The sequence below is a fragment of the Alosa alosa genome, chromosome 6, assembly GCF_017589495.1.
Source record: "Alosa alosa isolate M-15738 ecotype Scorff River chromosome 6, AALO_Geno_1.1, whole genome shotgun sequence".
NCBI lineage: Eukaryota > Metazoa > Chordata > Actinopteri > Clupeiformes > Clupeidae > Alosa > Alosa alosa.
The window spans coordinates 12,341,767-12,353,843 of record NC_063194.1 but is presented as its reverse complement, the minus strand read 5'-3'; the positions used below and the strand labels follow the sequence as shown (position 1 = coordinate 12,353,843).

General features: G+C 46.2%; 1 protein-coding gene across 1 annotated transcript in view; it reads right to left on the bottom strand.

Moving 5' to 3' along the window:
- Nucleotides 1-1,852: 1,852 nt before the first annotated feature.
- The window catches only part of wnk4b (WNK lysine deficient protein kinase 4b), a 70,585-nt gene continuing 60,360 nt past the window's right edge, over nt 1,853-12,077 (bottom strand). The window contains exons 13-21 of the mRNA XM_048244957.1: nt 11,902-11,956; nt 11,558-11,689; nt 8,508-9,718; nt 8,081-8,174; nt 6,784-6,828; nt 5,937-6,489; nt 4,569-4,774; nt 4,255-4,406; nt 1,853-3,953 (exon numbers count right to left, since the gene is read on the bottom strand). Coding sequence (XP_048100914.1) covers nt 3,951-3,953; nt 4,255-4,406; nt 4,569-4,774; nt 5,937-6,489; nt 6,784-6,828; nt 8,081-8,174; nt 8,508-9,718; nt 11,558-11,689; nt 11,902-11,956 — 2,451 coding nt within the window. The 3' untranslated portion in view covers nt 1,853-3,950. The remainder of the gene's footprint in view (nt 3,954-4,254; nt 4,407-4,568; nt 4,775-5,936; nt 6,490-6,783; nt 6,829-8,080; nt 8,175-8,507; nt 9,719-11,557; nt 11,690-11,901; nt 11,957-12,077) is intronic.

Genomic DNA, 12,077 nt, shown 5'->3' with positions numbered 1-12,077 from the left:
ATTGTTGTTGCTGTATGTGTAGGCTACATAACTCTAGCCCATTAACGGAAATCCTCACTGCGAAACCATTTTAAATTTAACGTTGTGTACAGCTCCTGACGGGTTTAAAGAGGTACATGAGGTACAGTATTTACCCCATGCAAGTGCCACATGAGACTCAGAGTTTGAGCTGATGCAGAGAGTCACTCTAGGCCATTAGGCCAAACACGGCACTTCTGCTGGAGTGTGGCTTTTTCTGCAGACTACAGTTGATACCTAAATACCAGAGCAAGGGTTGGCAAAGAGAGACACTCAAATGTGAGGTGGATACCAATATGGGTCAATAAGCCAATATCAGATATTGGATTAGATTTTACTTTATCAAGTGCTCGTGACCAGCAGGCATTTTCCCCATCATCTAGCCTTGTGTGTATGTTTGTGTCCATCAGTGTTGCGCGGGTTTGGTCACAAGTGTCCATGCATTCGTGTTGGGGTCTGCCTGTGGAGGCTGTGTCAGCCACCAGTGGGTTGATAGATCTTAATCAAACTTCCTTTGCACAGTTAATTACTAATTACAAACTAAAGGCTTAATAGACTGATTAGACACTTGATGTCATTGTGTCAATGGTCAAGATTCCACAGAGTCCAACAGGTACAACAGGTGTGAAATATCTCACAAGTGCCTTTTTGACCAGGTATGAGCAGAGGTGTAAAAGTCCAAAAGTCGTGTAACACCGTCCAGCTAGGCTGCTAGGTCCCCACATTGCTGCTTGCAACTATACTGTAATGTGAAACCATCGTCTAAAGTAAAACAGTATAGTTTCACTAATAGCTATATTTGGATCTGCCAGAGCAAAGATACCTCTTGGGTTATTATGATATTGGATTCATCAGAAGGACAGTCATCTTGTGAAGCTGTTACTTTTTTACTTTTTAAGAGTAGTATTACAATTTATTCTCTCGGCTACATACGTTTGTGATAAACCAGTCCCATTTTGCACATTCCAGTGGTAAGATCCTGAGGTTTGGGCACATAATACATGTTGGTTTTAAGTGATTTGTGTGAAAGAATTTCAGCTTCAACTGTCAGCTGCCAGGGGTGAATCGAGTTCATGGTTCTCCCCACAAAGAAGATTCACATACACACAAGCCCAAGCACACAAACATACACACACCAAATGTTCTGAATTATTGTCAAATAGCCAGTGAGCTCCCTACACTGCCACAGAATAAATAGCAGTTACAGAGGACACGACTGGATCAATTCACAGAATCCCAAGACACACATGAAGTAACAGCTATATTTCCAGGAAGGAATCAGATATTTCTCCCAGTTTCACACGCACACAGTCTGCCTCCGGTAGACATGATCAAACATTCTGTTGATGGTACCCCTGCTGTCCATTGCATATGGATACATGTTCGTACACCAGATAGCCTAAACTTGTGGGTTTTATTCCTGACATAATGTGATAATAAGCACTTTGTATGTTAACCACCCTAAAAATGATATAATTTACCGATAATATGTTGTGTGTTCTTCTTAATGACCTTCTTAAGAGGTTAAATACTTTGTTATTTAAAAGAGGTTTTAAATGCTCTGTAATGGCCTTTAAGTTCAAATAGGTGTGTGTGGCCCTATATTTTGGAGCTATATTCTGACCAGTACAATGGGTTTCGTGTCTGTCGCTGTTTGTTCAAAGTCCTTAGTTTTAGAGAGATTTTATTCTGGACAAAAAGATACACTATCTGCCATATCACTGAACGTCTGCTTCAAAAATAGCTTCCATATCAAATATTTGATGTATAATTCTTAGGTTGTGTGCGAGTGTGTGTGTAAAAGTGTAGAAGAATTTACACTACACACATGAGACACATTTAAAAATGTCATGTATTATCATTATTTACAAACATGATTTCTGAAACAACAATCAAGCTGTTGGGGTAAAAAAACCTGAAAAGGCACAAAACCGACACAACATCATTTCCTAACATATAATACAACATGTCATATCTCTTTCATATCTAAATATATAAATCTTGTTTTTTTGTCTTAGAAGAATACAATCGGTGTCACTTCTCACGGAAACATTTTCATATACTGACTCCGTGGCAACAATCTTCACAGCTTCAATTCACCTTCTTTTGTGTTTCTTAGAGGAAACATCTTTTCTTAGACACGACTGCATAGGCTGAAGAAGCACACAAAAAATTATTTGAAAAGGACAGGAGGGTTCTATGTGCATCTTTAGTAACCCGACCCATTGCTATTTACAGAGACTGCATGGCATCAGCTCATAATGGGAGATCCCTCTGGAGAAAAGTGCATTGTTTCAGCTCAAATATAAAAGAAGACAGAGCAGTGTAAAGAGCCTGCTGGCTACTCTGGGTCTGGGCCGCATCTTGGACGGATCCTGACCGGGACTCAGCCAGATGTGGGCGTAATCCGTTCCCGAGTATCGCAGCGATCTGTGTCAAACATGGTTGCCCTGCTGAGGGTGAGTGTTTTTTAAGACAGTGGAGTAAGCAAAATATCGAACGATTCATTTTAGGACATTAAATTATGTGTGACATGTTTGTAACATCAGATTGTCACCATCAGAATGTGGATGCTTTATGGAGAGAGAGTGTAATGCTGTCCTGAGGCCCTGCAGTGTGGTTAGTATTAGATGCTGACACTGGCACCACAATTGTATTAGCTGCACCCACAAAATGGCAGTGTGGGGTTACTGGTATTGGCTAGCTGTTCAGCCGCTCTATTGGTCTTTGGTACTGATTTGCAGAACCCTACCAGGTCCAGGCCAGACTTGTCCCAGATCCGGGCCAGATTTAGCATATCTCTAGGCTGCTGGGTTTTCTGTGGGCTGTAGTGTGTGGATATAAATCTGTCAAGGCCTATCGACCGTCTAGTCTAGTGGGGGGATCTGATGACCAGGGTTTTCTGAGCCAAAGATATTTAGAATTCACGACGATTCCAACGTTTTTGGCTGAACCCTGCACTGGGTTTAAGGTGACCTGTGCAGAATGATGGAGTTGGCTGAGAGAGTGAAAGTGTCGGGAAACTGGGAAACGATGATATCTGAACAGTATGCAAAAAAAATGCTTGTATGCTATGTCATGTGCAAAACCAAACAAAAAAAGCAAACACCATAAAGACATTTGTCCAAATAAGTTGTAACACTATTTCTTCTTTGTCATTGCTTTTGGCAGTTCTTTTTTCTTTGTATTTCTATTTCATGAAATATTATCAATTGGTTCATTTATTATAATTAGATGTTTGTCCAGTGAGAGTCAATCTGTATACTCCATTCCAATGCCATTCTGACATTTATGACATGATTGTGCAGGCTTAGAAAACAAAAGTCATGACTAAGAATCAAAGAAAATGACATAATTACCACAATTTGTAGTTTACAAAGCTCAAACACTTATCATTACTGCAGTGAGCAAATGCTAAAAGCTTGTAGAACCAGGAGACTTCGGCTTATGTCCCCCTCCATACAGCAATGAAAATAGGCAGCAAGTGAAACGGTACATTTACATGTCCCCACCACTAGGAGGCCCTGTGGCAACATTCAACAGACAGGCAGATGATGAAAGTAACACAGGAAAGTGCAAAAAGAAATTAAGAGTTTCTGAGATCACATGAAAAGAAAGGGTTGGGGGGAATCCATTGATTGCACTACATACACATGAAAAAGAAAGTACACACTCAGATACAATCAGATTGAACTGTAGGCTACTGCACAGCTGGGAGATTCAGCGGCGTGTCTGTATGATTGTGCACCAACCGACAATGGCTTCTTGTCAAAAGTCTCTGGGAGGCTATTTTTACTACACTAGTGCGTGTTTGTCCTGCTTTGTCCTGCCTTCCTGTGTCTTCCTCTTGAAAGGGAGCAGGAAGCCCTCCTGCGACATCACTTCCTCCTGTTGGTGTGGAGGGCTGGCAGTGTATCGTGTCGGCTGGAATCTCACTAACAGGAAAGAGATGAATATGGGATCATTAGATGGTGGGTATTTTGGGTATCTTGCATGACTGGACAAAACCAGCCTGCTGTTTTTTCCTGAGCATTGTTGTCACATACATTACTCACAAAAAGTTAGGGATATCTGGCTTTTGGGTGAAATTTAATGTTTCAGTACAGAAAGTACTGAAACATTGAACTGTTGGACATTCAAATGTTTAGAGAAGGTCATCTCATCCTGAAATTTCACCCGAAGTCGAATATCCCTGACTGTGAGTAGTGTGTATTGTTTTATGTCTTTTTTTTTTACCTCACACTGCTGAGAAAGTTGGTTTGGCACGTTGTGAGTCAGAGGTATGGGGCTCACCATGCGGTTGAAGTCCGGGGCGAAGGACACGGCCTTGGTGATCCTCTCCTGTGAGCCACTGCTGCTGCCGCTGACTGAGTTTTTCCGCATGATGCCTAGGACACACAAAGGGTCAGAAGACAAAGACTGAAAGTCAGTAATAGACAGACTGTTTCTCACATTTGTGGTTGTTTTGATGTAAGAGAGTGAGTGAGTATGTTTATTTGTGTGTGTGTGTGTGTGTGTGTGTGTGTGTGTGAGTGTGTGTGCATGTTTACCAGCAGCGGGCATTATGTCCAGCCTCTGCAGGCTGTTTCTGCGGGAGGAGGAGTAGCCGCCACTCTTGGACAGGCGGCGTTGTCGGCTGTTGAGCATGGCGGCCGGCGAGACGATGCCGGGGGGAGGCACTTTACCCATCCGCTCATAGAGATCCTCAATCTCTCGCTTCTGTGTCGCCTGCAGCGTCTGCACCTCAGACAGATGCCTGACAGAGAGAAAGAGAGAGAGAAGGAAGGAATTGAGAGATAAACAGATAAGAGAAACAGTGAATTTGAGGGATGGAAAGACAGAACAAGAGACACAAAAAATATAGTATAGTAGAGTTCTAGCTGTTATTACATAACAGACGTCCTCATACACCTACTCAGAAGTACTAACCAGGCACCCACATACACCAACAAGCCTGTGTAATGATGAGAGGCTGTAGGCTATCATCAGCGAACAGAAATATGGGCAAATTTAGTTGAAGGCATTCACTGAAAACCCTGACCTCATCTACAGTATAGATGTGGTCAAAGCCCCATCCCCGTCGTACCGCTTGGATAATATTAAAGTGTAATTTTAGCGAAAATTGACCCAAGGGTGTTTTTCTGCTTTAAAACACATCAAATAAGCCGTGGAGACAGTATTTTTCGTTGATCAACCACTACAGAGCTTTAACCAGTAATTGTTCAAAACAGCATAAAACCTCGTCAGAAGCTTGCTCAAGGTCCCTACACATAAAATGAAGCACCAACAACGTAGTTAGCGAACCCAGAGTTTATTACAGAAGACTAAAAGAACACTACTGACTATCCCCCTACCAGCTCCTCTCGAAGGAAAGTCCGTATAAGGCATTACCTTCCAGCAATAGACGTTATGCTCCGTGTGCTATCTCAGTCTTCTGTGATATTAACAGTCTTCTGTAATAAACTCCTGGATTGTTAACTATGTTGTTGTTGGTGCTTAGTTTTATGTGTAGGGACCTTGAGCAAGCTACGGACTAGGTTTGATGCTGTTTAAAACAATATTACTGGTTAAAAAAATGCTATTTGGGAAGCATTTCGCTCATGGCCCTTAGCTAATTCACTGTTTGCGATTTGGGGCTATAGAGCATACCGGAGCAAGCTTTGTAGTGGTTGATTAACGACAAAAATACTGTCTCCACGGCTTATTTGATGTCTTTTAATGCAGAAAAACACCCTTGGGTCAATTTTCGCTGGAATTACACTTTAAGCGCTTCCCCTTAGCTTCTCAACTACAAAGCCTGAAATATGATGAGATTCTGTCTATCACCGGCAGACGAAATAGAGAAATTTACCTGCAGACATTAATCTAAAAACCCTGACCCCCATCTTTAAATGTGGTCAACCCCAAGCTCCACCCACCGAAGCTGCAGGTGGTGTAGCTCCTCCCACATGCCGTCGTCGTCGCTTTCTGTCTCGTCGCTGCTGACATAGGAGGCGCTGCGCGTGTAGCTCATCCAGGGCTGGTGCGGGGCGCTGGTCATCTGCGGGCTGCCCGTTGTGCCCTCCCACAGGCTCAGGCTGATGCGCCGGGCGCCCCGCCTCCCCTCGTCTTCCTCTCCTTCCCCTTGTTCCCTCTCTCCCTCCTCCCTCTCTTCCTCTTCCTCCGGCTGGTTTTGTCCCGGCTCTTGCTCCTCGTCCTCCGTGTCCTGTTCCAACTCCTCCTCGTTCCTCTCCTCCTTCTCACGTTCATGGTGGGGGGGGTAGACTCCGAATTTGTTCGGGGGGGAGACGGTGATCGTGCTGAAGCTGGTTTCCGATTCGCCCTGGTCTTCGGTGCTGCTGTCTGTTTCGCTGCTGGCAGGTGTAGGCGTGACTGGGGGAGGGGTTGGAGGACGGACTGGGATTTGAGGGGCAGGTGGGATGTCCACACTTGGGGTCACTTGGAAACGACCTACTCTCACAGGATTTTTTTCTGTGTGAGAGAGACAGAGATGGAAGAAATAAGATTCATATCAATTCACCAACAGCTTGGAAAGGGCAGACCTCCTACCCGCCTTTCTTTCTAAGATAATAAAATTAAATTTCATTTTATTGGTAAAAAACATTTATTTAAATTGTGTGGCTTCAGTTGAGAAAGTTTTTCTTATGAGAAAAAAACCACAGGGAAAAACAGCCAAATGGGGATAAATGGGGATAAATAAGCGGGTGAATTCATCTTATACACTAGATGGCAGACTTCACTGCTGTCTACATTATGTCTACAAACCATCAAAGTTTGAAGTGACCAAATGCTCCTGGGAAACTTCCCCCTCTGCAAAACATTTACAACAACAACCACAACAACAATGACAACCACAACAAAAACTATCAAAGCTGGATAAGTCTATTTAGAGTGGCAGAAATCTCACTCATGGTGATATAAAGACCATTAAACTATCATAGAGGATCATAGAGGGTCAGACCCCCCTCCAATCTCTTACTCACATTTACAGTAGGAACACACAGCAACAACATTGCTGACCGTATTGTCAAAAGACTCTAGTTAGCATGTTAGCAAGCTTTTAGCGGTGTCAATAAAGCTCTGGGTGGTGTTTGCAAATACACATACATACACATACACATACACACACACACACACACACACTAATGTGCAGTGCTGCACTTGCTAGGGCCTCTACTATAAGATCCTAACGACAGCGCTGTGCGTTGAGCTGATGGCTGATGTAGCTGGCGGGCTTGCGAGGCCCAGGCATGCCTCCGTTTGCCTTCCTCTGTAATCCAGTGCACTTCGTCTCTCTGTGTCTCACTGAACTCTACGTGACTTGGTGAACTCACTGTGGCGGTGTGCTCCTTCTGCACGTCTCGCGGTTATTCTCGCAGTGCATTTCAAAGAATTTTTCTGTGGAATGCTACCGTAGAAAGCATTCCACAGCAACACCACACACAACGGTGTTCTTTCCTCAAAGCTACCGAAGATATAAAAGGTTTCAGTAGGCCAGCATCATAGCTGTTATATGCAGATGGTAGCAAAAATAAAAGCAGGCTGCAGGCAAAGCAGATATAGGTTATACGTTAACCTATTTATACCTACATTCTGCCCTGAGAACAAACATTCGACAAAACCATCACCAGACCTGGTCATATTTTTTAAAACATTTTGGTAAATTAATTAAATGATTTAGAGTACCGCCTCCCAGTAAATAATCATATACAAACACAAAATACTTCTAATTGTACATAGAAAATAATTTGCTTCCATTCCAGACACAAATACACCTATGAATAGATTGATGTTCTGTACGGTCAAGGAATGTTACACATTACATGAGTTTATTGTCTTCTCTTTCCCACTTATATTAACCAGCCCCATTGTGTAAACTGCACATTAAGGGGACTGTAAGGTTATGCTTTCATACCACTCAATAACTTGGCATAATAGACCACTGTATGTAAATGTATAGACACCATTTCAGATAATGATCTATCCCTCAGCTGAAGGCCATAAACCAGCAAGCCAAACGTGACGCAGGCTAAAACAGGGGAGTGCCCAGCGATGAACTCACCCTCAGAGATGGGCGTGAGTCGGCCTTTTGCAACGTTGCTGCTGGATTCAGACACAGCAAGAGGAATGGGGATAGCCTGACTGTGGGCAGTCACCTGGAACAGGAGAGAAATGCATCCAAACACACATAAACACAAACAAAGAGAAATGCATCCACACACACATAAACACAAACAAAGTAAAGATGGAAAAAAGGAGAGGACGTCAGGCAGAGAAAGCACATGCTTCTTTCCACACATTCTCTTGTAAGTCATGAGTGATGTATGGTTATGAAATATACAGACAGAGCGAGAGTTGATTATTGAACAGTCTGTAGATCAGACTGTCTAATGGATTATTTATTCTCCTATTGTATATGTCTGAATGTGAATAAGTGTGTGTGTGTGTGTGTGTGTGTGTGTGTGTGTGTGTGTGTGTGTGTGTCTCACCGTGTTCTGTGGGCTGGAGGGCCCTGATGAAGCCGGTGAGGAGGAAGCGGTGACAGGCGAGGGGGATGTGGACGCCGAGCTACCTGCCCGCTCTCGGCTCACTTCTCTGGGGATGGACGCAAGAGTCTCTGCCTGGGGCCCTGGCTTGGCTCCCACTGGAGCTCCAGGAGCAGAGGCCAGAACAGCAGCAGGGGCAGTAGCAGGGGTAGGGGCAGTCGCAGGGGTAGGGGCAGTAGCAGGGGCAACAGTAGGGGCAGTCGCAGGGGTAGGGGCAGTAGCAGGGGCAACAGCAGGGGCAGTCGCAGGGGTAGGGGCAGTAGCAGGGGCAACAGCAGGGGCAGTAGCAGGGGTAGGTGCACAGGCAGCAGGAGGAGAGGAGTCTGTGAACCCAGCCTGTCTGGACCTCATCACTGTGGCCCGCAGGTCGTCCATGGAGCCGGTTAGCGGGGGACCCCCGGGGGGAGTGTTCACCTTTAACCCTCCCATGGAGCCCCCCCTGGGCCGGCTAGCGTTGTAGCCCCCCTCCAGGACCTCATGCATGGGCATCTGATAGGCCATCTGAGGGAGGTTGCCGTCCTGGTACTGGTGCATGTCCAGGTACTGCCCCAGCATGGGCACCTGGGCGTAGGCAGCAGCGTCAGCCTTGCCCGGCCCTGGAGGGAGCTGGTGCTGGGGGGCGTAGATGGGCGGGTACCCGGCCTGCGCGGTGCCCATGTGGGGGTGGAAGCCCGGGTTGAGCCCGCTGGGCATGGAGGTGGGCGGCATGAAGGACTGTGCCACACTCATGGCCAGTGAGAGCACGTTGGCCAGGGAGAAGAGGGGCTGCTGGTCCGAGGGCCACATGGCGCTCTGCTGGCTGACCGCGCTCAATGACCCCACCGGGGGGGACAGGTGGGCTCCGTCGCCCGCCATCATGGCCTCCGTCCCCACCTGCTTTCCCGTTGGCCCAGCTGAGGAGGAGGGAGTGGTTGCGGCCAGGCTGGTGGTGCTGGGCACTCTAACGAGGGTGGAGGGGGCCAGGGGCAGCTTGCTTGGGTTGTGCTGCTGCTGCTGGGATTGGAGGTAGAGGTGCTGGTAGTGGGCATTTGGCATGTAGGGAGACTGCTGTGGGTACTGGGCCATGGGTGGCACCAGCAGAGGCACTGAGTCGGGGTGGGAGAAGTGAGGATGGTAGTGGGTAGAGGCTCCGGGGTAGTAGGACTGAGAGGAGCCTGGGAAGAGAGAGAAAGAGAGCACATGAGACAAACGGAATGAAAAATAGAAAAAGAGAGAAAAGAAAGAGAGAAGAGCCTCACAAGAGCCTCATACAGTGAGAAGACATGTCCAGAGTGTGTGCTTGTGCCTGCTGCATGTGTAACCCTGAGCCTCGCTCCACCGCCTGCTCTGTGTCCCTGTCCGGGCCACCTGGGACGACCCTCCTGGAAGCACATCGATCACTAACCGCCTGTGACAACGCTAGTCATTCTTCCGTCTCCACGACGACCACCCGTTCCTTCCCTACAGCCGGCTCGCCAGGTGATAAAGGATTCCGGGAGCTGAAGGTGACGTCACATAACGACCCGCCGCCGCTGACGTCATTGAACTGTTGCCATGGCACCCAGAGTTTGCCAAGGGGCAGCGAAAGAGCACCCAATGAAAGGGGGAAAAGAGGGAGGTAGAGACGACATTCTGAAAAACGTGTCGTTCATGGCTCACCCCAGTGGTTATGTAACATAAATATATGAAAAGAAATAGTCTGTCCGTTCAGAAAAAAGAATCTGTCCACACAATCGGCAGTTGTTAGAGATGGATTGATCTGAGACTTTTAAAGAACAGAGAGTGGGGGCACAGAGGGTCAAAGATGTAGAACTGAGAGAGAAATAAATGGAGTTTAGAAAGTGGCTGAGTCAGAGTGAGAGAGAAGTGGATGAAAGAGGAGTAGAAAGAGAGGGAGAGAGAGAGAACAAAATAGGGATAAAAATAGAAAGAAAGAAAATAGAGAAAGAAACAACAACAAAGAAAGAAAGAGAGAAGGAAAGAATTGGAAGGAGGAATGGGATTGCGAGAGTGACAGATAATTGAACAAGCACCACACTGAGTCTTATGGAGCACTTAGTGGTGCACAATACTGTCTTATTATGGCCATCAGGAGGATTACATCATACTTCACTTCTCCCACCTGAAAGTTAAACCTCAACTGAACTGCCTTGCCTACATTCACTTACATAATGAAATACAGCCACACACGCACACACACTTCATATCAGAGGATGTTGTATCGCCAACTTTCACCCTCGTTCACTATGATCAAACAGAGTAAAACATCTATTGATTTCTCCATCTTTACTGTGCTGTTGAATAATAGAGCAGCACAGTAGAGGGCTGAAGATGTTCAATGACACAGGCCATGACACCACATGTTTAACTGATAATGGCTGTACTTGTATAATTCCAAAAGAGTATCTCTGTCATGAAGGTAACGGGGATAGCAGAGGACAAATGATTTGCTGTGATTTGTGATTTTGAAAAGCAGTGATGGTACAAAACCTTCTAGTTGTCATGCCTGTGAGGAAGTGCTTAAGCTGACTACATTCCAGCACGGCAACAGCTGCCAACCACTGAGGGGTGTGATGGGCTCTGGGCTTTGATAAAAGTCACAGGTCGTCACAGAGGAGGCTACTTTTCTGAGCTGTTTGATACAGCCATGGCCTGTCTGGTAAAGCTGGACAGAGACACCGCATTTTATTTTTTAGTCGCAAAACAACACGGTAATGCACATTTGGACACATTTGATACTGTGACTGCTCACACTGCAAGCCATCCGAAAAAAAATCGACATGCCAGAAATTCAATCGGATTGGATCCGAGCTGAAACGTTCATTGTAACAGTACGTCTCCTAATCAGATGTTGCATGGACAGGAATTCGGCCCAAGTCAGAAGTTTGTCGGATCCGACCGATTGGGTGTCGAAACTGCTTCAGAATCGCAGTGGCCGGAGTGTACCGGAGACAGCTGGTGCATTGGGCTTAGAGGTGACGGAGGTGAAAGGTCGTAGGTGTGCGGGGTCCTACCTGAGGTGGTGTGGAAGGACTGTGAGCGGAGGGGTCGCGTGAGGGGAAGTCTGTCAGGATCCAGGAGGAAGTCTCCGCCCAGGGCCAGGGAGGAGCCTTGAGCCGCCTGGCCCACACTGCCCGCCGCATAGTCTACGAGACAAGAACACAGAGACACAGACACAGACACACAGACAAAGACACACAGACACAGACAGAGACACAGACACACACACAAATAATTAGTGAAGTGACTACTTAATCTCCATTTAAGTGTACTGCTATATGTTGTTCATATACACACGGAGAGCCACAGGTGAGCACCAGGTAATGGCTCTGAGGTTAATGTCAACACTGAGGTTTACCTGGCAGAGAGGAGGAGGAGTGTGTCCGTGCCAGGCCTTGGGTATGGAGGTTAGGCTGCAGGAGAGAAATAAGAGTGACATAGAAAGAAAGGAAGACAGAAAAGGAGAAAGAGAGACAGAGAAGGAGGGAGAGAAAGAGATATTAACAAAGCAAGGAAGTGAGAAGATGAAAACGG